The 26255-nt window shown below is 41.4% G+C and overlaps 2 protein-coding genes across 2 annotated transcripts in view; one reads left to right on the plus strand and one right to left on the minus strand.

The window, feature by feature from the left end:
• The window catches only part of LOC129722796 (uncharacterized), a 155954-nt gene extending 147216 nt beyond the window's left edge, over positions 1–8738 (plus strand). Inside the window, exons 4-6 of the mRNA XM_055676554.1 lie at positions 7256–7356; positions 7501–7609; positions 8127–8738. Of these exons, the coding sequence (XP_055532529.1) occupies positions 7256–7356; positions 7501–7609; positions 8127–8368 (452 nt within the window). The 3' untranslated portion in view covers positions 8369–8738. The remainder of the gene's footprint in view (positions 1–7255; positions 7357–7500; positions 7610–8126) is intronic.
• A 152-nt stretch (positions 8739–8890) lies between these two features.
• LOC129722798 (prostasin-like) lies at positions 8891–15756 on the minus strand. Its single transcript, XM_055676555.1, has 3 exons — positions 15056–15756; positions 9237–9635; positions 8891–9169 (listed from the first exon to the last, which is right to left on the minus strand). The coding sequence occupies exons 1-3, from the start codon at positions 15744–15746 to the stop codon at positions 8916–8918; spliced, it is 1344 nt and encodes a 447-aa protein (XP_055532530.1). The 5' UTR covers positions 15747–15756; the 3' UTR covers positions 8891–8915.
• Positions 15757–26255: the final 10499 nt, after the last annotated feature.

Here is a 26255-nt window from a genome sequence, read left to right on the forward strand (position 1 = left end):
GGCCGCGATTTCACACGAAAAATCATCTTTGAGATTAATTACGTATACATTCAAATGCTCTGAAATTAACTTATTTAAAGACATATTGAACAGATTATTAATTATTCTATCATTTCCTTCCAGTTTGTCTCGGTCCTTCAAAGAAAACTACCGAGAGGCTAAATAACGTTCTAGTTGAACAATCAAAATTCTTACATGGTATCCTACTCTCTAATCAATGGTAATACCAATTACAAAAGGGTTTGTTACGCCAATGAAAACTAGATTGATTATGCAGTTTATTTTTTAAAAATAATTCGCATCGTGTAATGGCACAATAAATATGTTTGATAAAAATTAGCGAAGAGGCTCTGATATAAACTTGAATAAGTTTTGTTTTGTAATTCGTTTTTCATTCGAATTGATAATGAAATTGTAAACGATTTTCAGATACTGTTTATATTTCAACTTTTATTGAAATATCATTTTTGCTAAGAAATTTTTTCCATTCCCGGTTCCCGGGAATTCCCGGGAAATGAGATTTTTTATTCCCGTTTCCCGGGAAATCAATTTCCGGGAATATTGCAAACCCTATTTGCCAACACTTATTCCAGTAAAGCCGTGTCTAATTTTCAATGTGAAAACACCTTTCTATTGTGTTGGTCGTGCGCATTAGGCCTCTTCCAGGCTAAACGCGAAAAGCGGCGTGGCCAATTCGCCCGGCCGTAGGTTAATGTACAGCCGTTAGTAGAGCTGTGTAAAAGTATTCTACTACAACCTTGCGGTCGTGGCTTTGCACACAACCCTCCTGTGATTTTTTTTTTGCTTTAATGACCAGGCAAAAAGGTGATCTTGAATAGTTGAATCTATTAAAATCAAGTTGAGACAGAATCGCATTCAAGAGATCTTCAATGTGGAAATTCAGTAACAATTCACAATTAACGTCAATAAAACAAATTAAACTAAAAATCTTTCAACCATTCAAACATTGTCTAACAAATTTTCTTGGATCGTACACCTTACGATTGTTAAAACTATTTTAACCTGTTAGTTGATTTACTTGAATATTTTCGTTGGACTTGGAAACCGAATTTCTCGATCAACAAAATTTTTTTCTCGTACCGTTTTTTATACCTAACATTGCTAGAAATGCATATCAGACGCGCTGTAGCACTGCTTACGACATTAGGTACAATGTAAAAAAATGATTGTCGTTAGTCAGTTTTCAGTTTTCAACTTGGGCAACAATGAAATTCATTAAAAATATATCTACATAAAAACCGTTGCACGTATGCGAGTGGTACTGTACGTTTATCATGAAAAGGCACCCTTGCTATACCAGTACCGGGGAGAACAAAGGATTCTCTCGATGAAAAAGCGGCGAGAGCTCATACAGTCCTTTTGTTGAATGAATGGAATATAAACGTAATGAAATTTCGAGTGTAACATGCATTCTCTTCACCGCTAGATGTCGATACTTAAAATAAAGAGATTTTGTCTCGTTTTTGGTTCTTCAGTTGAACAGATGTGGCGCTAGCGTTACGGCATATGTCAAATGGGGAACCACAAAATATGTATGAGATTGCATGACAGCGCCCCAAACGGCGTTGTCGCGCGAAGACTGTTATTGGAATGGGAATTTGAAATGATCGTTTTTTGTGACGATGGAGCAAGATTCCAGTGTTACGTCTGTTAGTCTGTGCTTTTACTTTATTAACCTATAGTGGACCACCAGTCAGATGAGCTCAATTTCTCATAAGTCGGAACTTATTAATGTTTATGATGTAGAATTGCTGGATAAGATGTTTCCCGATAAAAGTTTTCTGAAAATCTCTCGAGTTTTCGCATAAATTAAGTCAATCTGGCCGGTGGTCCACTATAGGAAAGAGTTCCACCCTATATCAAGTTAATTTACCCTATATCAAGAAAAAATAGTTTTTTGTCAGAGTGGTCCACTGAAGGGAAAAGGTCCATCTTAGGTACCATTACTTTTTTAAGCATGCTGTGCATGTGAAATAAAATTCAAATTATTTGTCACTCATTTTAAATAATAGTAAAAAACTACATTAGATGGATCAGCTTCTTTAGCTGACCGCTGGTCGACTTAACTCAATTAATGCAAAAAACTCGAGAGATTTTCAGAAAACTTTCGCATCAGAATCACGAGAGGAAATAAAACGCAACATCACATCTCCACTATCCATGTTTTTCTAAGACTTTTGGAATCAAAAAAATTTCGATATCGAAAACTTAATGTTTTCTTGTATGCTTCCATCGATCAAGAATCAAGGAAATCCGATTGCGAAAGCTGAACTCAACTTTTAGACCTTTGCCAGTGAATTGTGATACAAACCTACCGTCAAACGAAATTCGAAGAGTCAATTTCCATTGGTACTCTACACACATTTTTTTTTCCTTATTACTCTAACAGCAATAACGCAAAATCCCTTTAGGTAACAAATCTGTTACTCAAGAAGCAATAAAGTTCCTCTCCAGACAAGTAACAACACATACTGTCATATATTTTGCGCATGTTACGAGAGTACGACTATCTAATAGCGAATTTCTATATTCTACCAGCTCACCTCGTTTTGACCTGGAAGCGCACTAACTGCTGTCAAAACCCTTCTTTATTCGCTCGATTTTGACCCAGTTTTGACCTGCCGTGCTGCCCGAAGCGCACTGTAAAATTTGTCAGCTTCAACCCACTACCACACGTGCTGAGTTCGTAAACAACTATCTGGCATCTCTTTCTTACTTGCGTCTTAAATGGCGATGACGGTTTTATTATTCCTCGGCAGTTTTGCCCGCACACAGTGGAATAAAGAAATCTACTATAGAGATAAGTGACTTTTCACCTACGCACACTAGTGAACGTCTAAACCCGTGTAAAGTTGTTTTTTTTTTTTCCTCCAAACTGTAAATCATCGCATCTCGTTGCTTCGACTTTTAATCCCTTTTTACCATTTTTAGTCGATTATGTTCAGCAGCTTCCCCTGATTCATGATCACGAATGAAAAATTCATTCAGAAACGAGTTCAGAACTTATAATAAGTATTCAACTGGATATTTGTCCAGCTGCTTAAAACATAGCATAGCAAACAAAAAAGCGATTTGTAAACACTTTCCTCAACGAGTGACACTAACACATTCGTACGTAAAAGGTCTATATAAAAATGGAATTCCGTAACGCTTGATCTTATTGATATCTTATTGATCCCCTCAGTCTCTGAGGTGTACAGTACATTCTTCCCCGTCATACAGTATGCAAACGGTGATTATTTCAAAGACTACATTTGCGTCTTGAAATCATATCACGATCTGTAAACTGCGTTAGAGAAAAACACGAAAATTTGCTGTTTTAAAAGAGGATGCAACAAAGCTGAAATCTCACACTCATCGCTCCACGAAACTCATTTGGACCTGTTTGAAGATACAAAACTCGTGCTCATCTAGAACAATATTCGCAATTCCGGCAACTTTGGTTAAACGGCATTACATATTTCCATTTCAAGTAAACACTGGGGAACGAAAACGTGGTGTTTCTAATTAGATATTCGAGGCTGACCAGTGAGATTTTGCATATGTGTGAATAAAGGGGACAAAAATGAACCTGATCGTTGCACCAATAAAAAATCAGCGAGTGAAGTCTCGATAACACATGCTTTGCGCTTCTTGATTGTATGTTCTCCTGTAGCCCCGTCATATAGAGGAACTGCTCCATTATTAATCTCAGCCCGTATATTCATCTCATTCAACATGAAAACACAATTGAAAATTGGAAAAAACGCATATTTTATTTTTAAACCAATCTTCTAATCCATGTAATGGATTCTTCTTAGTTCACTTTAGATTCCTCATAAAGTATAATCCCCAAAAACTCACTTAGAAGCACTAAATTCGATATTATAGTCGGACATCTGCACTCGAAAACTCATTTAATTCAATCACCTACCTCAGAAAACAAAATCCACGCATCGTTCTATACGGCTACAACGGGACTCGTTCAGCAGCCAACCAAAGTTTTTTTCATCACTAGCGGTCCACTTTTTATTTCAATCACTAAACAAAATCACTCACTACACTAAGAATACTTCAAACTTTGAAATGTTCACCTGAAATTTCCTAAAACAAGCTCGAATTAGCAGAAATATATGAGATGAATTTCTACAATTCCTAAATTTCAACTGTATGCATTTTCATCTGTTTTCATTGCGTTGAAGAAAATCAAAAGTTGCCAAATCAGTTCCTGTTAATACGATAAAAATCATACAGAAAATATTGATTTATTCCGACATAATTGACATAAATCTACAGCACTGTGGTGGTTACCTAGGTTACCAGTTTTGCTCGTAAACAACTGCAGCGGATATCTAGGTAACCTACTGCGACGAGCTGCGGCTACGTTCATTCATGATAATGTATTTCATTCATGATTAACAGTGTGATGAATATGGGGGCGTCGTGAGATGAATAATTGAGCAGTGAATCAAGTTTTGAGATGGATATGGAAGCGTTGTGAAAAATGGTTTTGTTTTACAAAATTTAGGACAAATCTAGCTAATTTTACTAAATATACAATGCTAAACGATTCCAAAAGAGTACGTGAGCATATTTAGTTTATTTGTTCAATGATTTCGTGAAAATTTGGTGTTTAACCCGTGCATTCTTCGTGAGTATCGGATAATGAGATGAATAATGGAGCAGTTCCCCTATTTTGTTACTTTTTAGTTTTTAACTTTTGTGTCTAATTCGCGGTCATAAGACAAAAAAGTAATAAATGTTGTTCAAAACTAACAAAATTTTCCCCGTTTGTGTTGGGTGTAACGTTGATGTCATGCAATTAAAAGCAATTCGATTGTTGTTCTCGAATTGACCATTAATTTACATACCCAACGGTTGCACGGTCAGCGGTACCACTAATGATAGCAGGAAAATACTTCATCTTTTACGTTGTCCTCTCCTATTCCTTCCCTTCAACATTCTTTCGCGCTCATATCTCTACTACAATGCAATGCGCATTAAGATTTTGTTACATTATAGTCATTGGTGTAGGTCACTCTCACTTCAATATGATAAAAATTCCCATTTTTTATCAAACTCTCTCGACAGAAATGTTTGGCTGCATTACAGCAACGCCTTATTTTTGGCCAGCTCTAACTAGAATAAATTAACCTATAGTGAACCACCCGTCAGATTAACTCAATTTATGCGAAAACTCTAGGGATTTTCAGAAAACTTCCATCGGGAAACATCTTGCCGAGCCAGTCTGTATCACAAACATTTGCAAATTCCGATTTATGTTAAGAGATATTGAGTTATTCTGACTGGTGGTCCACTATAGCTTAACGAAGTAAAGGGATAAATTAATCTATGGTCAAATTAATTTATCCTATAAAAATGCACTACTGAACAAATCGGCGTGATTTTTTTTGGAAATTTCTGGAATCTTCTGGATCTTCTGGAAGGGAGGGACTCTCATACAAACACAAATTTCTGCCCAACCTAAGAATTAATCAAGCGAAGGGAACCAAATTTGGTATGTGGAGGCTTTTAGGGCAAGATTTTTTTTATGATGATTGGACATCCCTCCCTACTCCAAAAAGAGGGGGGGGGAGGATAGCAATCATCGTGCATCGCAAAGTTGTTTTTTTCTTAAACATGCCTTTCACTAGATAGATTTAGTATATTTTTCAAGTGAATTATTCTATGATGACCTTTTTTTTGCAGACTGAAAAGTTACAAGCCATAACTGGCAGAGAATAGCACCCAGACATATTGTGAGAATTATATCGATGACGTGAATTCACAATTTATTTAATATACTCGATTACTTCGTATCAACGCAGAGTCGTGCTAATTTTGTCATTTTGTTACTAAACAAGAGAAAAATAACATATTAGTAGAAATTCAGCCGCAAATTTAATAGCGGCCTTAAACGCGAACGCATAAAATACTAATTCGCACTGATACAAATAAGCAACGCAGAGGTACCAAGGCATTTGCCAGAAATCGATACTAATATGGTTTATTAAGGCAATACATTAGCAACCAGGTTCTATAAAAACACTGCATCGTTTCGAAGGGTGATTAGCTATTTCGTGTCAACAAGGAAAGGACAGTCATTATAGGCTTAATTGTTCTATGATCACAGCTTACGATTCGTGCAATTTTAATTATTCTCGAGGTACGATGCTGGTCTAACAAGCCAGTCGTCGTGGGTTCGAGTCTCGGCTCGGGAAATACTGTTAGTGTCAGTAGGATCGTAGCGCTAGCCCCGCAATTGTCCTGTACTCTAAACAGTTGGCTGCGTAGTCTGTGTATAAGAAACAGAAGGTCGAGTTCCGAATCGGAGTGTAGAAACTAGGCTTTGCTTTACTTTGGAAAACCTTAAATACTATTCCAAACATTTTGGTAGTCGAAACAATATACTTCGCCTAAAAACCGATTTTTACCAATGGTTTTCATCTTAAACGAAAGTTGATGCTTTTTGGCAACTTCTCAAAATCTAGATTGAAATCATTTTGTGGATTATCGGGTCAAAAAACCTTCACCATAAAACCGAAATGAATGATAATCAACGCTGTTGGTAGATGAAGTTGAAAGTTTGATAACCGAACAGGTTTGAACGCTGGATGGGACGATTTTCATTTCTACTATGCCATAGTTTTTAAACTATTTCCCGCCTACGAATAGTGGATTCGAAACGAAGTATCGATTGGGTAAAATAAACAATTCATTAGTAATTTAAATGCAAATCTCAGTGAATTTGAGTAGCAAATCAGTGGTTCAATAGCCGACTATAATCGAATTATCGAAAGGCAACTGCTGTACTGAAAACTGTATTCCAATTTGAAGAGTGTTATCTAACTTTGCACTTATTAGTAAAGTCATTTTTGGCACGATAATCGTAATGCTCCATGAAGGAATGAATTTAAGTGAGTTAAATTATGGTTCAGCCATAATTAATTCTAAGAAACGAGCATAATGACGACGATTATTTGTGATTGTTTGTCAATAACTCAATTATTCAATCGACAGTTTTCAATTGAACCGTTGATTGATGCCCTTTGCCTATCCAGTGCCAAATCGACGCTCTGTAGCATAGTGATAAATTTGAATACAATCGACCAGTAAATGATGCAACTTATCCCCTGCATGTATGTTCAAGTCTACGTATTGTTACTGTTGAATGATTATCGTGTTGTTCTCCCATTCTAGTGTTAATTATTTTGTTTCATCTCTAGTTTTGACACAAATTTTGTTCTGCTTACAGATTGTCCTAATTGCGTCGAAGATTCCAGCGTCCCCACGAGATGGACGATGCCGCTACTAAAGTTGGGTGAAAAGCGATATTACCTCAGTATTTTCTTTAAGGTAAGCGGGAAAAAACTGGTCTTGCCACTTTGCGGAACATTTACCTGCCCTTCCAGAGACAAGTGAAAGGAAATATATTATATTTTTGGTGTAACCGAAGCTGTACCGAATTGATCGCAATTTTTCTTTGTCCATTCCACTTAGGCTAACTGGTTCAAAGCCCTGCAGTACTGCCGGTACCATGGAATGCAACTGGCTAGCATACAGTCACAAGAGGAAAACGATCGCCTGGAAAAATACGTGAAGGATTATGGTAATTTAAAACAGCATGATGATTTTCATTGGAGCATTGCAGCATGTCCTGAATGCATCAATAACGTTAACGTTTAACATTTTTACGAATACTTTCAAAAGTTAATTTAACCTATATTTTGAAACACAAATGATTTTTTCTTCATGTTTCAACGGTGAAAATCGAAACTCTCCGTTCGAAACTAGACTTCCCGAAATTCGATAAACTTAGTAAAAACTATCAATCAAATATGCAACGGATGGCTATTTAAATTGGTATCTTGCTTCGAGACCGAATGAAAGGTTAAACCAAAACTCACATTCGACTTTTATACATCAAAATATTCGAACTCAATCATTTTTAAAATAATATAAACTTTAAATCAATTATGCGTTTGAACTTGTGAGCTTACGACCTACTACCTAGAGTTGAACTGAAACTTTTAAATTAACTCTAACTTGGCTTTGAAGTTTAACTTGAACCGGAGCAGGAGGAAACAATCCATTCAACCAAAACTGATGTACCTATTTTGTTTTAGGTTTGGCCGCAGAGCACTTCTGGACGTCCGGCACCGATCTGGCAGAAGAAGGCAGCTTTTTCTGGATATCGAATGGGCGACCGCTGTCCTTCACCAACTGGAATGCGGGTGAACCGAACAATTTCCGATATGAGAACGGTGAGGAGGAACACTGCTTGGAACTGTGGAACCGGGATGGAAAGGGGCTAAAATGGAATGACACTCCGTGCAGCTTCGAAACGTACTTCATCTGTGAGGTTTAGGGTAGTGCCACTGGATCGTTTTTTCACAAAACACCTCCATTCAAGACATATGTAATTTACGCAATCTGTGAGATTCTTGACCTACAAACAACACATTCACACTCAGTGTGTTCATTCATTCTATCGTTACCTTAAAGTGTTCAAAACCAAGAACCAATATTAAAGAAACAAGTCTGTTCAAAACTGTAGAATATAAGTACTCGTTTTTAGCCAGTGACGCTAATCGGGATTAGCTTATGATTACGATCAGCGAAGAACAATGTTTAAATTAGAATTATTTATGAAGCACAAGTTCTAAGCTCAAGTAAAGATTTTTCACGCATACCAAGAGTGAGTATTATAACATAAATGAAAAAAAAAACAAAAACAAAAGAGAGCATTGGTCAGATAACTTTTGTTATGACATGTACGAAAATGTTACATACAAAGTATTTTTACCATTAAGAGAATAAAGTAAATAAATGTATATATTTTCAACTCTCTTCTGTGTTGCCGGCCAGAGTGTAATAAAATACTGTTACATTGGAAATAAATCGTACTGCTTGTTTTATTTCCAAATCTCGCATAACACTTGCTTTTTAGCCCTACAGTTTGCATCCGCCCAAAATGCCTGTCGATTCCCCAAAACAAGTACACAATGCTCGTTATTATTTTTATTGTCCGGTTCGTTGGAACGCCAATGAGTATAAGTGAGAGGTTTTCCACTAAATTGCCACCTGAAGACGCCGTTCACTCCCAAATCGTTCGCTCCAATCCAAAAGTGTTTCAAGCGAGATACTCCGTGAGCATCGATTTCCATATCTGTAAAGAAATCAAAATCAATGGAATTAAAAAAAATTGATCTAATAAATAAATAAAACAAAGCTACCTGCATGTGAGGTTATTTCTTTTACTTTTGCATTATCTTGCTCTGATTTTATCTCCGCAAGATGGTGTCCAAGAGACCGACAATAGTCACCAGCCTGAAACCAATTGACCTTTGATTCGGGGGCAAAATTTGATGCCACGTAGTGTTTTTTCTTAGCACCGTTGGACGGTTTCTTTGTTGTCGTTGCAAAATTTGTTGCAGAGCTTTGTAGACCACAGTGTTCTACTATGAAATCCTCGAAGGCAGACACCTTCGTGAAACCCGTGTACTCCTTGGTGCTGCAGAGATTGCTATCGACTTCCCGGGCTGCAGTGAACGATACGATTCCAATCAAATACCATACGGAGTTATGGTTGTAATACATTCCTCCTCCGCTGTCTCCGTTGCATACGTTTGTTCCTGCCAAAAAATTATAGATATTGTGAATGTGTGAATATGCGATAATACTTTGAAATATAACTTTGGTTGTAAATCAATGCACCGAGAATAAACTAAAGGGGTTTTAAGAAACCTATCATATATACTATGACTGATTTGAAAACAAGGGGTGCATTAAACTCTATCCTCGTGTCCCTGGATGATATTTTCGAAGCGCTAAGCGTAAATATTTTTTGAATCTCTCTATAAACTGGGTCGGAAGCGACCGGCTAGATAGTGCAATTCACCAGATTATCTTTAGGGTGTAATCTGGGGAAATACTACCTTCGAGCTAGTTGGAAGGACGCACATACCCAATCTATATGAAGGGACACAGACTCGACTGTGGCAACTATCGAGACATAATGCTCTTCAAACTCCCATATAAAATTCTTAACCGCATCCTTCTAAAGCCCAACGAAGCCTTTTTTGGTAAATATCAGTGCGGTTTCCGACCGGGACGATCTACAACGGATCAGATGTTCACCTTGAGACAGATCTTTGGCAAATTTTGAGAACACAACTTGCAAACGCATCACCTGTTTATAGACTTCAAGGCGACGTACGATGCAATGAAACGCAATGATTTATAGCAACGTATGCTTGAGCATGGTTTCCCAACAAAACTGATTTAGATGAGTCGAGCGACCCTTGACGGTTTCACATCCTGCGTCAAGAAACAGGTGCGGACGCTTTTGTGATTTTGGATAGTGTGAAGCAAGGGGACGGGCTCACGAACTTGCTGTTCAGCATAGTCTTGGAAGGTGCTATACGATCATCACGAAGTCTCACATGCTTCTAGGCTTTGTGGACGATATTAATAGCATCGATGTTAATCGTAGAGCTATGGACGAGGCCTTTACGGCTCGCAAAATGGAAGCTGCGAGACGCAACGTCATCAGCATCTTGAAAGTTTCCGACCCCGGCTCCACAGTCGAGCATTTTTCGCTAGCGTTCACCAGTCGTCCCAGTTCTGCATGTGTGTTAAGAGAAAGGAACATTCAGATCACTGTCTGCGGCAAGCAACGTTGCCTGGCATACTGGCTAAAATAAATCTGGATTTAGCCAGATTTTTGTTTGCGCACCAGACAGACAAATAAACCTCAGAATCTGCCAGATATTTGAAAATGAGAGAGATTTTTGCCAGATTTCATCCACGTCGTCTCTCGCAAAAAAGGTCATCATTGCGAGACGGCCACCTGGCGAGAGCAAAAAAAAAAGATCTTCACTTTCAATTTTGTCGGGAATTTTATCCGCCAATGAGTGCCAGACTTTTTATTTTCGCTTTGCCAGATTTTATTGAAAATTTACTGGCAACGCTGGCGGCAAGTATTAATTTGTTGGCGGAGGACCTAGCGTAGTTGGCAACATCTCCGCCAACAACGCTGGTGGCCTGGGTTCGAATCCCAACGCCAACAGAGGTGTCCAAAGTTGTGGGGTGGCGTGATTCACTCACAACCAACCCAACTGGTCTAGATTCAATCCTAGCTGACACCGGGAGATTTTCTGAGGCAAAAAATCTCAGTGATCACACCTTCCATCGCATAAGGAAGTAAAGCAGTTTGCGCCGTTTTGTCAATCAACGGGCCGTGAGTTAGGGTCCTGGGTGGAGTAGCCTTCCCGGGCGTCGGTGATTGACACAACAATAGTAACGGAACTAGAACGACGGAAAATAAACGAGAATAAAAAAAATATTAACTTGTTAGCAATCTTTTATTTTCATGCGTTACGCGATTCCAGGCCACCTACTACTGACTCATAGCTGCTAGACGATCAACGTACTGACTCCCGCCACCATGGCAGCACACAAGTACAAGACGACGTCTTTCTCGAACTGACTCACCCACATTCAACGTGACATCCGGACGCATCGATGTTGGCACCATGGATGCTCCCTACCTCCCCGCAGCAGTCGAGCAATTCCAGCCAGTAGCCAGCAGCCGTCCCGGCCCTGCGTGTCGATGCGATTCAATGAGCAACCAGAATCCCATATCAGGCAAGTGTGCAAACGTTAATCCCGACCTTCCACTGATTCGCTGCCCGATTTTATTCCGTCGACCAATCCGATGACGAATGAACTATCCAGACCATGGGCACGAATATTTACTGTCAAAGAGTTGGTTGTATGAGCGCTAGCGTCTCCGACTACCTACTAGCATGCGCCGACATTCCATATGCCATTATTGTTCTGACTGAATCCTGGCCATCTATGCCCATCCTGATTGTACTCGGAATTTAATATAATTAGATATAATTGGAAAGGCATTGACATTGGTAAAACCGGAGTAACGGTTTCATGTATGTCGATTCTGGCTTGTCCAGCCCGTCACCAACCACTAACGAATTGCTAGATTCCTACAGTACCGCTATTCTTCAACAATGCAACAGAATCACTAACGAAAATGAGCGCATTCTGAATCTTTGTTTAGCTACTGTGCACTGCCAAGTCCCTGAAGTGACACTGGCTCCTTCTTCGATTATCAAACACGTCCTGCATCACCCGGCCTTGCTAGTGGCTCTCACACATAAAATTTCTCATGAAGAGACTACGGTACCGACATCCGTCTGCTACAATTTCGCCCGGGCTGATCTCGATAACATTAACGTATTGTTGTCTGAAATCGACTGGAATACGGTCCTGGACACAGACGCCGCCCTAACATTTCCTCATATTCTAAACTATGCCATTTATCGACATGTACCGTGAAATACTATCTTTATTCAACAACGATTTTTCTGATCTACCTGAACGATATCAGCTTCTGGCTGCAAGTCCCTCGACTGTTATTCACTGACGATCTGAAACTGTTCTCAGAAGTGATCCCATCAGATGCCGCTGCGCTCCAGGAGCAGTTATCGATTTCCGCGAAATGGTGTGTGGAAAACCACATGCAATTGAACGTCGATAAATGCGAGATTATAACGTTCTCAAAGAAGCTTAGCCTAGTGACTTTTGATTGCAACCTTTGATAGGTATACACCTCTACGCCGGTCTTGGGAATACTGCTCGACTCTTAACTAACATTCAAACAACTAATGACTTACACCATCGACAAGACCAGGAGGAACCTAGGATTTATAATGCGTTTTGTAAAAAAGCAAAGGTAGTCAACTCTTAGGCTTCGCAGACGAGTTCGGCGTTTTTACGAGAAATTTTGGGACAAAGGAGGCAACCTACGCCAGACTAAAAGTGGAAGCTAGGAGAGTTGGACTAGAAATCAATGCGTCGAAAACGAAGTATATAAAAGAAAAAGGCTCGAGAGAAACCAACATTCGCGTGTTATCGGGGTGCTTACGTTGGCACAAACTAATATTGTGTTGCCGGACGACAGTCAATAAAAATGGTTCTGACCTACAAGTGTCTAGACGCCTAGGAAATAGGCAACTAGTATTTCAGGACCGAGAAGACTGGAGGAAAATTTTTGGTACGACAAGTGCCCCCACGGCTCTAGGTTTAGCAGCAAGTAAGTAAGTCTTGTTGACGATCGTGAGGCGACCGAAAAGTGGAAACGGCATGTTGGCAAGCGTTTGAATGGTGTACAGCAAGAGGATCAAAATGGAGATGGAAATTATATCGTCGATGCAGCAAGGAACAGAAACCTCTCCCAACGGTAGTCAAAGTTTAGGATTCCATTAAGCGGCTGAAGAACAACAAATCAGCCTTTAAAAATGGTGTCGGATCGGAGTTTATCAAGATGGGCCCGGACAAGTTGACCAAGTGCCTTTATCGAATGATTGCCAAGATTTGGACATCCGAACAGCTGCCAGAGGAGTGGGAAGATGAGGTTATCAGTGCTGTCTACAAAAAAATAGTGATAAAATTGGACTGTGAGACGTTCGATCACCATCCTGAATGCCGCCTACAAAATGCTTTTCCAAGTCATCTTCCAATGTCTGTCGTCATTAATAAATGGATACGTGAGAAGTTATCAAACCGGCTTCGTAGATCAGCATTTTGAGGCAGATCCTCCAAAAGTGCCATGAATTCGCACCATCTATTGATCGATTACAAGGCCACATATGATAAAATAACCAAAAGAAGCTATGGGAAATCATGGATGAGTACGGCTTACCCAGGAAACCGATATGACTGATCGAAGCTGCGACGGATGGCAACCAATGCTATGTGGGGATTTCCGGTGGATTATTCGGCTTTTTCGAATCCTCCAGGGGATATCAACAAGGTGACGGGCTCTCTTGACTGTTGATCAACATTGTGCTAGAAAATATCATGCAACGAGCGGCGAGAAGCAAGCGGGACACAATTTTCAACTAATGCAGCCAATTTATCTGCTTCGCTGATGGCGTAGATATTATCGATAGAACATTTGAGGCGATAGCAGAGCAATACACCAAACTAAAATACGAGGCAGAGAAGGTTGGGCTGAAGATTAATACGTTCAAAACGAATTACATGCTGGCCGACGACACAGAGCAGGACAGGGTTCGGCAAAGCAGTAATATGACAATCGACGGCAATGAGCTCGAGGTAGTCGACAACTTCTTCTACCTTGGCTCACTGATAACCTCGGACAACGATACCAGCCGTAAGATCTGAAGATCCAGACATTATCTACGGAAGCTATGCCTATAATGGGCTGCACGAGTATCTGCGGTCGTATAGACTTAGTTTTCGCACAAAGTGTGTCCTATACCAAACGCTCTTGAGACCGGAACTGTCGAAAATAAATAAATAGTAAAGCATGGAGTTTCTTCGCACCAAAATTAGTGTCAATAAAAATATACATATTGAAACGTGTCTAGATCAACGATATTATCAATTCAGAAGGCCTAGGAATAGATGAGCATACACCTCTAAGACAACGCTAATTAAACACAGCGATGGCTTAAGGAAAATGTTCCAGAGTTTTGGAAGTAGGTAGTTTGGCCACTTAGCAGTCGTGACCTAAGTCCTCTGAACTATTTTCTGTGTGGTATAGTTGTACTGGATAGCAATAGAGCTTCTCACACAACGGTTGCTACGGGTAAGTCCAAAAGTTTCGTATACGCTGACTTAATTGGACCGCGATATGGTGGAGCGTACCTTTTCGGAAGCACCAAGAAAATAGGCAACTTTTCCGTATAATTGGCAGCCATTGGCAATATCAGATTGTTATAAAGAAAACGATTTAACAGAGGTCCATTCAAGGATTGTACGAATTGATAATAATTTTAGTAGCATAATTATTGAATATTCCTGAAAGAATTATTCATCCATAAAGCTTTGAATCAGGGTTGCCATTTTTTTTCGTAATCAATACAAATCCTCAGAATATATTTCCTTTGTGTTATCGCCCTAAAACTTCTGTATAAAATCTGTAATAATCTGTAACTTTTCACGAAATCTAGCTATTTGGTTATTTTCTGCACGCACTTCTTAATAGCTTGTTAATCACACTTACCATTTTTGAACCCAGCACAGAACATCCCATCGTAAATAGTTCGATCGAACAAATCCGGATTACTCTCCAAACACGTTGTGTAGCTGACCAATGGCAATGTTGCTCCTCTCAAAGCATCCGATAGTGTATCGAACTCCGTATAACCCCATCCAACGCTGACACCTCGCCCGGCTCCATCGTTAAAGTTTACTACCGGTTGAGGAAATACACAGATTGGCTGCACATAATCGGTGTATTTTACCTGTGTGCCTAATTTCAGCACCGCAATGTCATATTTACTTGTGACCAGCTGAAAATCACTATGGACAATCACCTGTTGAACGGTATGCTCCTGCACCGTATCCGAGTGAAGATTTAACTTAAATGTTCCCAGTTGCACAAAAAGGGTAGCTGGAGAAGTAACCAATCCAGTGGCCGGATCGGTTACGCAGTGTGCAGCCGTCACGATGCTAAACTCGTTGACTAGTGAACCACCACAAATGTAGGATTTCTTGAAGCCGGCCACCATGAACAGAGCTGCATGCCACGGGAACTCACCCGGAAATGTAGTATAACCATGGGTCACTAGCTGCTGCAGCTTAATCTTTCTTTGTCCACATCTATTGCCAAGCGCAACGTCCACCAACAAATCAAAACAAAGGATTGAAATTAGTAATACTAGAGAGCTGGATAAAACACCCCTTCGTGCCATCACGATTGGAAACCGTCTGCAAACGAACTGTAAAAGATACTTTTAAACACATGATTACAGCAAAACATGTCAAAACCGGTTTGATGACCGCGAAAAAAATCCCTACGCATAGCATGAATAGCGGTTTATCTATTTAGTATAAGTTGATTCCAGATACTGTTCGGTGTTTAAAAAAACATATGTTTTCGCAAACTTTTTTGTATTCCTGACGAAAAAGTAATGAATAGTATTTTATTCTAACATCCCTGAAGCTGCGGAATAAAATTCAACGGTGATTGATATCATCTCACGCACGCAGAATTTCAGTCTCAAATATAATTCAGTAGCTTTTTGTGATGCAATAGTTTCTCAGTTATCATTTTATACAATTATATAATTTTCCAACCATCGTAACTTATACTGCCTTAAAATATGTTATTGACTTCATTTTGACGCCAATAGCCCGGTTTTTTGTCAAACGAATAATATTTTGTGCTGCATTTGAACCAGTCGAAACGTATCCAGTAAACAGGGGCTGTTAGTAGCATTCGAAAAATGTAGAGCGTAAACAAGATGCTAATGAGGGTGTAAAAAGGGTTTGGCAAGGATGATTAAAAAATAAATAGCTTTTTCAAAGTTTCTCGATAAAATACGATGGTCAATTTCAGTATTTGAAACCCCGCACCCCGGGTATTCGAACAACCTTGTTTTCTCTATGGTGAAAACAAATTTCAGCCATTGTTAAATGGCTAAAAATAGTGAAAGTTAGTACTAAGTAATATAAATATTATTTATTAACGCAGATGCAAGCATGAAATTAATTTTTAAGCATGCAGTAAACTTTTTTTTCTCAATGCGCTGTTATATTTAAAATCTGCACTATAGTTACACATGCGAAGATTATTGCAATTTTATCATTAGGGAATTTTTCATTTAAAAACGCGTATATTTGTATGTATGCTTTATTTTTTTATAAATAAAAATGTAGTCATCAATATTTGTCTCTGGGCCATAACCATTTGTATTGCTACTAATTGCCTCTGGTCAGTTTTTTACGCGATGTATGCGAACTACATTTTTTAGTTGAAGCATCATGCTCCAAAATAAGTGAACATGAACTTTCCACTTGTCAAGAAAGATGACTTTGATTGTGATGATTTATAGAAATTTACGCTGGTCAGATTTAATAGATTCTCGTTTCGACGGAAATCCTTAATCTCAATAACAAGAGCGGCATTCCCATTCCGCGTCGAACACTCGACAGAAACGGACGTGCAAAGTGGTCGTTCTATTACAATCCGGTCCGTGTGTACGAATAGCCAAACAAAAGAGTGTATTATTCGCGCTAAAGGCCAACTAGATTGTGAGTTGTGTCGCTACGTTCTGTACCCGGCTCGCAACTTTGGCTGTATTGGTGCAAAATACCAGCTGCAGTTTTGATCTGTGCACAGTGAATAGATCTTTCTAATTCAAGGCCATCATTTGACAGTCGAGTCGTGTCGCTGTGCTGAGTGATCTCACACCCGGCTCACTGCTGGTGGCTGTATTGGTGCTGCTGTACTGGTGCTGCTGGCTGCTTTGGGTGCAGTTTCGAACGATCGGACAACCACTGCTGGAAGGAAGAAGTAAATAGGTACGTGTTCTTGTCGGCGCTAGTGCGCTACATTTAGCGCGATGGATATAGATCCCTCGCCTCCCGTGCCACCATCCCCGAGCCCCCCTGACCCTGACCCTTCTGTTACCCCCTCCCCTGCTCATTCTCCAGTCCCCCCTCGCCCCAGGCTTTACCCGGACGGATCTCAACAGGGTAGCTATACAGTTTATTTACGTCCAAAGGCAGGAGTGAATTCAAAGCGATTAAACATACTGCAAATTTCTAAAGACCTGACGAAGGGGTACAAGGCCGTGACCGAAATTTCCAAGGTCCGACATAACAAGCTCCGTGTCGTGGTCAGTGATCTGACACAGGCCAATGCTATCGATTGCTCTGAGCTCTTCACACGCGAATATCGCGTTTACATACCCGCACGAGACGTGGAGATCGACGGTGTCATAACCGATTCGAGTCTGTCTGTCGAGTGTATCCTAAAAAGCGCAACCGGTTGCTTCAAAAATACCGAAACACAGGCGAAGATTTTGGATTGTAAGCAATTGCGGTCCATGTCTCTCGTCGGCGGTAAAAAAGTTTACACTCCGTCGGACTCGTTTCGCGTTACGTTTGCCGGATCTGCACTCCCTAGCCACGTCTCGATCGACCGGGTTCGTCTGCCTGTGCGATTGTATGTACCCCGTGTTATGAATTGCACCAATTGCAAGCAGTTAGGCCACACAGCCGCCTACTGCTGCAATAAGGCACGATGTAGCAAGTGTGGGGAGACTCATGCGGAAGATTCTTGCAGTGTTAATGCCTTGTATTCACTGTGGGGAAAACCTCTCCACATGCCCGGTGTACATGCAGCGCAGAGATAAAATCAAGCGGTCACTTAAGGAGCGTTCAAAGCGTTCTTATGCTGAGATGCTGAAGAAGACCGTGACCACTTCTACCATAACATCGAACCCCTTTGATCTGTTGTCCTCTGAAGAAACCGATTCTGACGATTCATCAGCGGGAACATCTTATGCCAATCCTGGGGAGTCTAGGAAGAGGAAAAATGTTTCTTCTCCTAAACTTCCCCGTAAAGGACCTAAGATTTCCCAGAGTGTAATGAAAAGTACGAACAAACCAAACAGTGCTGCGGAAAAACCGAAGCAAACTCCTCCTGGGCTTGCATATTTAAAGTCCCAGAAGGAGTTCCCAGCACTGCCAGGAACATCTAAAACCCCAGTTGTTCCCTTTGCACATCCAGTTGATGAAACAAACTCTGGATTAGTGAAATTTTCTGACATTGTGGACTGGATTTTTGAAAGTTTCAATGTACCCGATCCAATTAAAATTTTTCTTACAGCATTCCTCCCAACAGTTAGATCATTTTTGAAGCAGTTGACTGCCCAATGGCCCCTCCTTGCAGCGATTGTAGCCTTCGATGCCTAATTCAACTGCGTATATGAAGGATTCTATCTCTGTCTTACAGTGGAATTCTAGAAGTATTTTACCAAAAATTGATTCGTTTAAAGTTTTGATAAATAAAAACAAATGCGATGCATTTTCCCTTTGTGAAACTTGGCTTACTTCAAATATTGATCTCAACTTCCATGATTTTAATATTATTCGCCTTGATCGAGACACCCCATATGGAGGAGTACTTTTAGGGATTAAAAAGTGCTATTCTTTCTATCGTATTAACCTCCCCTCGATTCCAGGCATCGAAGTTGTCGCATGTCAAATGACAATACAAGGTAAAGAGCTTTGTATTGCCTCAATATATATTCCTCCCAGAGCACAGGCTGGGCAACGGCTGCTCTTTGATTTAATAGAACTTCTTCCCTCGCCACGTTTGATTTTGGGAGACTTCAACTCTCATGGCGTGGCTTGGGGTTCCCCTAACAATGATAACCGCTCCTCTTTAATCTATAACCTTTGCGATGACTTCGACATGACTATTTTGAACAACGGTGAAATGACACGTATCCCGAAACCTCCAGCGCGCCCAAGCGCTTTGGATCTATCCTTATGTTCGACGTCGCTACGGTTGGATTGCACATGGAAGGTAATCCTCGATCCTCACGGTAGCGACCATCTGCCTATTCTTATTTCAATTACAAACGGGTCAACTCGCATGCGACCAATTGACATTCCGTATGACCTCACACGGAATGTCGATTGGAAGTTATACGAGGAAATGATTTCAAAAGCGGTCGATTCGATTCAACATCATCCACCACTTGAAGAATACAACCTCCTCGCGGGCTTGATTCTCGACGCCGCGTTGCAAGCCCAAACGAAGAAATATCCCGGCGTAACGATCAAAGAACGGCCTCCCACTCCGTGGTGGGACCAAGAGTGCTCCGATGTCTACACGCAAAGATCCGACGCGTTATTTGCCTTCCAGAAGGGAGGTATACCCGACGACTATTTACGGTATTCGGAGCTTAACACCAAGCTTGAAAGCATGGCTAAAGCAAAGAAACGCGGATATTGGCGTCGGTTCGTGAACGAGACGTCGAGGGAGACATCGATGAGCACTCTTTGGAACACAGCCCGAAGAATGCGGAATCGCGTAACGGTCAACGAAAGCGAGGAGTCTTCAAGTCGGTGGATATTTGATTTTGCCAGGAAAGTATGTCCGGACTCTGTTCCTGAGCAAAACATTGTTCGCGATGCGTCTCCGGGCCACGACGCGATAGAATCACCTTTTACGATGGCAGAATTTTTAGTTGCCCTCCTGTCCTGCAACAATAACGCGCCTGGGTTAGATAGAATCAAATTCAACTTGTTGAAGAATCTACCCGGCAATGCCAAGAGGCGCTTGTTGAACTTGTTCAATAAGTTCCTGGAGCAAAACATTGTACCGCAGGATTGGAGGCAAGTGAAGGTGATCGCCATCCAAAAACCAGGGAAACCAGCTTCTGATCACAACTCTTATAGGCCGATTGCAATGATATCCTGTATCCGGAAATTGATGAAAAAAAATGATACTTCGTCGTTTAGACCATTGGGTCGAATCAAATGGTCTACTATCAGATACTCAATTTGGCTTCCGCCGCGCCAAAGGGACGAATGATTGTCTTGCGTTGCTTTCAACAGATATTCAGCTGGCGTATGCTCGCAAAGAACAAATGGCGTCTGCGTTCTTGGACATTAAGGGGGCTTTTGATTCCGTTTCTATTGACATTCTTTCGGGCAAACTTCACCGACAAGGATTTTCTCCAATTTTGAACAATTTTTTGCACAATTTGTTGTCCGAAAAGCACATGCATTTTACGCACGGCGATTTGGCAACTTTTCGCATTAGCTACATTGGTCTTCCCCAGGGCTCATGTTTAAGCCCCCTTCTTTACAACTTTTATGTAAATGACATCGACGAATGTCTGGCAAATTCATGCACGATAAGACAACTTGCAGACGACAGTGTAATCTCTGTTACAGGAGCCAAGGCTGCCGATTTGCAAGGACCATTGCAAGATACCTTGGACAATTTGTCTGCTTGGGCTTTACAGCTAGGTATCGAATTCTCTCCGGAGAAGACTGAGATAGTATTTTTTTCTAGGAAGCATGAACCTGCTCAGCTTCAAACACAATTAATGGGTAAAACGATTTCTCAGGTTTTGGTACACAAATATCTTGGTGTTTGGTTCGACTCTAAAGGCACCTGGGGTTGTCACGTGAGGTATCTGATGAAAACATGTCAACAAAGAGTGAATTTTCTTCGTACAATAACCGGACAATGGTGGGGAGCCCACCCAGGAGACCTTATAAGGCTTTACCAAACAACGATAGTGTCTGTTATTGAGTACGGGTGTTTCTGCTTCCGCTCCGCAGCAAACACACATTTGATCAAACTGGAGCGAATACAATATCGTTGTTTGCGTATCGCCTTGGGTTGCATGCAATCGACCCATACGATGAGTTTGGAGATCTTAGCTGGAGTACTACCATTGAAAAGCCGCTTCTGGAGCCTGTCTTCTCGTATTCTAATCAAATGTGAGGTCTTGAACCGTCCCGTGATTGAAAATTTTGAAAGGTTAATCGAACTTAATTCTCAAACCCGTTTTATGCCATTGTATTTCAATCACATGTCCCAAAATATTAACCCTTCTTCGAATATTCCAAATCGTGTCGACTTATCAATTGCTTCTGATTCTACTGTGTTTTTCGATACATCCATGATAGAAGAAACTCGTGGAATCCCGGATCATTTACGCGTGCAGCAGATCCCTAAAATTTTTTCCAATAAATATCGAAACATCAACTGCGACAATATGTACTACACTGACGGATCACTTCTTGATGGGTCCACTGGCTTCGGTATCTTCAATAACAATTTAACCGTCTCCCATAAGCTCGATAATCCTGCTTCTGTTTACGTCGCAGAATTAGCTGCAATTCAGTACACCCTAGGGATTATCGAAAAAATGCCCACGGACCATTATTTCATCTTTACGGACAGTCTCAGTTCCATTGAGGCTCTCCGATCGATGAAAGATGTTAAGCACTCTACGTATTTCCTGGGGAAAATGAGTGCTTTATCCGAAAAATCTACTCAGATTACCTTAGCGTGGGTCCCTTCTCACTGCTCGATACCGGGTAATGAGAGAGCGGACTCTTTGGCTAAGGTGGGCGCAACAAACGGTGATATTTATGAAAGACCAATTGCCTTTAATGAATTTTTCGCATTTGTACGTCAGAATACGATCATCAGTTGGCAAAATTCTTGGACCAAGGGGGAACTGGGAAGGTGGTTACATTCCATAATCCCCAAGGTGTCGACGAACCCGTGGTTCAAGGGGTTGGATGTAGGTCGGGATTTCATTTGCGTGATGTCCCGGCTTATGTCCAATCACTATAGATTTGACGCGCATCTCCGTCGTGTTGGGCTCGGGGAAAGTGGTATCTGTGCCTGTGGTGAAGGTTATCACGACATAGAGCACGTTGTTTGGTCATGCCCTGTACACCGTGACGCCAGGTCTAGATTAATAGCTTCCCTGCAGGCCGAAGGTAGGCAGCCGGCTGTTCCTGTTCGTGATGTCTTGGCGAGCCGTGACCTATCCTACATGTCCCTTATATACGTTTTCCTGAAATCCATCCACGCCCCAGTTTAGTCCTATCCCCTTCCGCCTACATCCAACCAAACGACAAGAACACGTTAAGACCCCGGATCCGGAAACAGCAATCAGACCCGCACGATACTCTCAAGGCCCGATGGAAACAACCCAATATGCCAGTCCGTAATATCTTGGCCCAGCAGCGGAACAAATTAATATGCTGCTCACCTATGGCAATGAAAATCATCAAACAGCAAACCTGTGCTTTTAATGCAAAATATTCTAGCTTTAAGTTAGATTTAGTTTCAGCTCGTAGTCGGCAGCGAGGATAAAAAATTTGCTTTTAGTTATTAAGATACTTTAGAAAGTAAGCTACCAGATATAATTGGCGCCGTTAAACATTGAATTGTATTTGTGCCGTGTCAAATAAACTATAGATGAAGAAAAAAAAAAAAGAGCGGCATTCTAATATTTATGAATGTCGAGTTAGGGAAAGTTTGCTGCTGAAACAAAAAAGGACAGTAGAAGGACAGGGATAAGTAATGAATTCCCAGACTTATTAAAATCGGTCTCACAACAATGCGGTCGACAGAATGGCTGTATGTTTTCACTTACTCTAACTTTATTTATTTATATGACACACGATGCGTAATACCTGCTTCCAGCACAACCTCCTACACAAGTACACCAGGAGGTCACCAAATCAGACAGAAACACAGATCGACCACGTTCTGATTGACTGTCCGCACTTCTCAGACATCAACGACGTTAGAAACTATAGGAGTGCTAACGTCGACTCGGACCACTACCTGGTGTTGGTTAATATGCGCCCAAAACTCTCCGTTGTTAACAACATTCGGTACCGAGCCCGCCTCGGTTAGATCTCGCGTGACTGAAGCAGAGTAACGTTGCCGAAACTACGCGTATTCGCTCGAAGCTGCACTGCCGGGCGGCTAAGATGCGCAGTGCCATTTGTTAGAACGTGGAAAGACATAGACAAAAGAAGATGCAGCGGACCCAAATCTTCCGGGAGAAAAAGCGTCGCCTGGAGGAGAAGGAGTTTGCAGAGCTGGAACAGGCGATTCTCAGGAAACGCGAAAGTTTTATGAGAAGCTCAACGCATCCCGCAGAGGCTTTGTGCCGCGAGCCGAAATGTACCGGGGTAAAGATGCTAGTATTCTGATGGACGATCGTGAGGTTACTTAAAGGTGGAAGCAGCACTTCAACGAACGCCTAAACGGCGCCCAGGCAGGAGACCATAGCGGCGGAAAAAACGATCCCGCCGGTGGGAAATTGAGGATGCCATCAAGCAGCTAAAAAACAATAAATCGGCTGACAAGGATGGCCTCGGAGCGGATCTTATAAAGATGGGCCCGGAAAGGCTGGCCGTTTGTTTGCACCGGCTGATTGCAAGAATTTGGGATACAGAACAGCTACCGGAGGAGTGGAAGGATGGGGTTATCTGTCCCATCTTTAAGAAAGGCAACATGGAAGGATGGTCTACGACGGATCAAATCTTCACTATACGGCAAATCCTCCAGAAATGCCGTAAATACAGAACGCATCACCTATTCATCGACTTCAAACTCGCGTATGACACTATCAATTGAAAAGAGCTATGGAAGGTGATGGACGAAATAGGCTTTTCGGGGAAGCTGATTATGCCTGTAGTACACTTATTGTCTAATGGTCAAATATGTGACCCTCTGACATAACGGTCAAATTTATTTGACATCATGGTTGTTGTTTGTCCGTGTTTGCTCCATGTTAAAATTGAAGAGTTACAAACAATTATCTTCGACCAAATTTTTATCTGTCAAAAAGTGACAAATATTTTAAGCTTGGTCAAAGAGTGTAATACGGGCTTTAGACTGATAAAGGCAACGGGGATGGAGCGCAGTGCTGTGTGCGGATTTCGGTTGGATTGTCGAATCCATTTGAATCCCGCAGGGGGCTTCGACAGGGCGATCGTCTCTCCTGCCTGCTATTCAACATTGCGCTACAGGGTGTAATGAATCGAGCGGACATCAACACTCGGGGTACGATTTTCAACAAATCCAGTCAATTCGTTTGCTTTGCTAATGATATGGACATTGTCGGCAGAGCAACTGCGGCGATGGCAGAACAGTATACCAGATTAAAACGCGAAACAGCGAGAATTGGGTTGTAGATAAATACGTCTTAAACAAAGTATATGCTAACCGGCGGAACCGAAACCGACCGACATCGTTTAGGCAGTAGCATTACGATCGACGGCGATAAGTTTGAGGTAGTCGACAAGCTTGCCTATCTTGGCTCACTGGTAACCGAGGACAATGTTACCAGCCCTAAGATCCGGAGGCGTATTATCAGTGGAAGTCGTGCCTATTGTGGGATCCACAAGCATTTGCTGTCGAACAGACTAAGCCCCCGTACGAAGTGTAACCTGTACAAAACGCTCATATGATCAGGTGTTCTCTACGGACATGAGACGAGGACAATGCTCGAGGAGGACCTGCGAGCATGGGCGTAGCCAGAATCTCAAATTGGGGGGGCAAGCTCTCCAAAATTTTAGAAGTAAAAAAATGGTACACTAAGGTCACTTTTTACGCGGTTTTTTTACGCGGCTTTTTTTACGTGGATTCCGGAATTTACGCGGTTTTTTTACGCGGATTCCGAAATTTACGCGTTATTTGACGCGGATTCCGGAATTCACGTTTTTTTACGCGGCACGTATTCCCCGCGTAAAAAGCGACTTTAGTGTGTTTTGAAAAATAGAAATAAATACTAGTCTATAGCGATTGTTACATCAAGGCAACCAGTGAAAAGTTGTCCTTGACATCAGAGTGGAAAATTTGATTATTCTTTGTCCAACCTCGAATATAAATAGATGTTCTTTACTAAAAACTCTTAAGTTCATTCAAACCTTATTTTGGCGACGAGGATCTCAAGAATCCACGAGCATGGCAGAAGATAGAGTTGATCAGCAGCCGCAACCGGGAATTCAAGATATGATTCACAAGATGGCCCAAATTTTACAACGGATAGCGGTCCAGCCGCAGCAGCGTCAGTATCAAAACCCGGAGCAGATTTTGAAGTCCCTCTCTTCGAACATCATTGAGTTTGTCTTCGACGAAGAAAACGGAGTTACGTTCGGATGTTGTTGTTTAACCGCTACCAGGACCTCTTCGAGAACGATGCAGGCCAGCTGAATGATGCGGCGAAGGTACGTTCACTTCTTCGGAAGCTGGACACCCATTCGCACAGCCACTATTTCAGCTATATCCTGTCAAAGCTTCCCAAGGACGTGAAGATTGAAGACACAGTCAAGATTCTCAATAAAATCCTCGGGCATCAAACGTCAAACGTTTCGGAAGCGGTTCATGTGTCTCTTCACGATTGTTGTTGACCATCTGCCAATGAACACTCAGCAAGCAGAGAGCACTCAACCGCTGTTCAAATATTGTTGACCTCAGCCAGGTTTTCACCCGACGTAATGTGCTGAACGAGCGTTCAATCGTGCATGCTTCCATAGTGGAGCAAGTGCAATTTTAACTGCTTTCTCAGTCGCAGGGGAGAAAGAACGGACTTTAGCTAGCAGGTCTATAAGATCCAACTCTTCAAAGCTCTTACGGTCTGCTCTCATGCTGCTGCAATGTTAATACAAAACTTCCACTTCTCCAACAGAGTTGTCAACTTCATAAAAAATAACAAATTTTTCGGTTTTGCGCTTGAACTCCTCCAACGACATGCGTATTACGTTAGCGGGATGCAGCAAGGACAACGCGTAGGCAGGTGCACTATCTTAATCGAACCGTGTATCCAGTCAGGTTACAAGAGAATCAAGGTAAGGAATTGTCACAGCTCGGTTCCAATACTCCAAGCTAGTTGATGCAGGCGGATTTGCCC

This window comes from Wyeomyia smithii, chromosome 2, assembly GCF_029784165.1.
Source record: "Wyeomyia smithii strain HCP4-BCI-WySm-NY-G18 chromosome 2, ASM2978416v1, whole genome shotgun sequence".
Taxonomy (NCBI): domain Eukaryota; kingdom Metazoa; phylum Arthropoda; class Insecta; order Diptera; family Culicidae; genus Wyeomyia; species Wyeomyia smithii.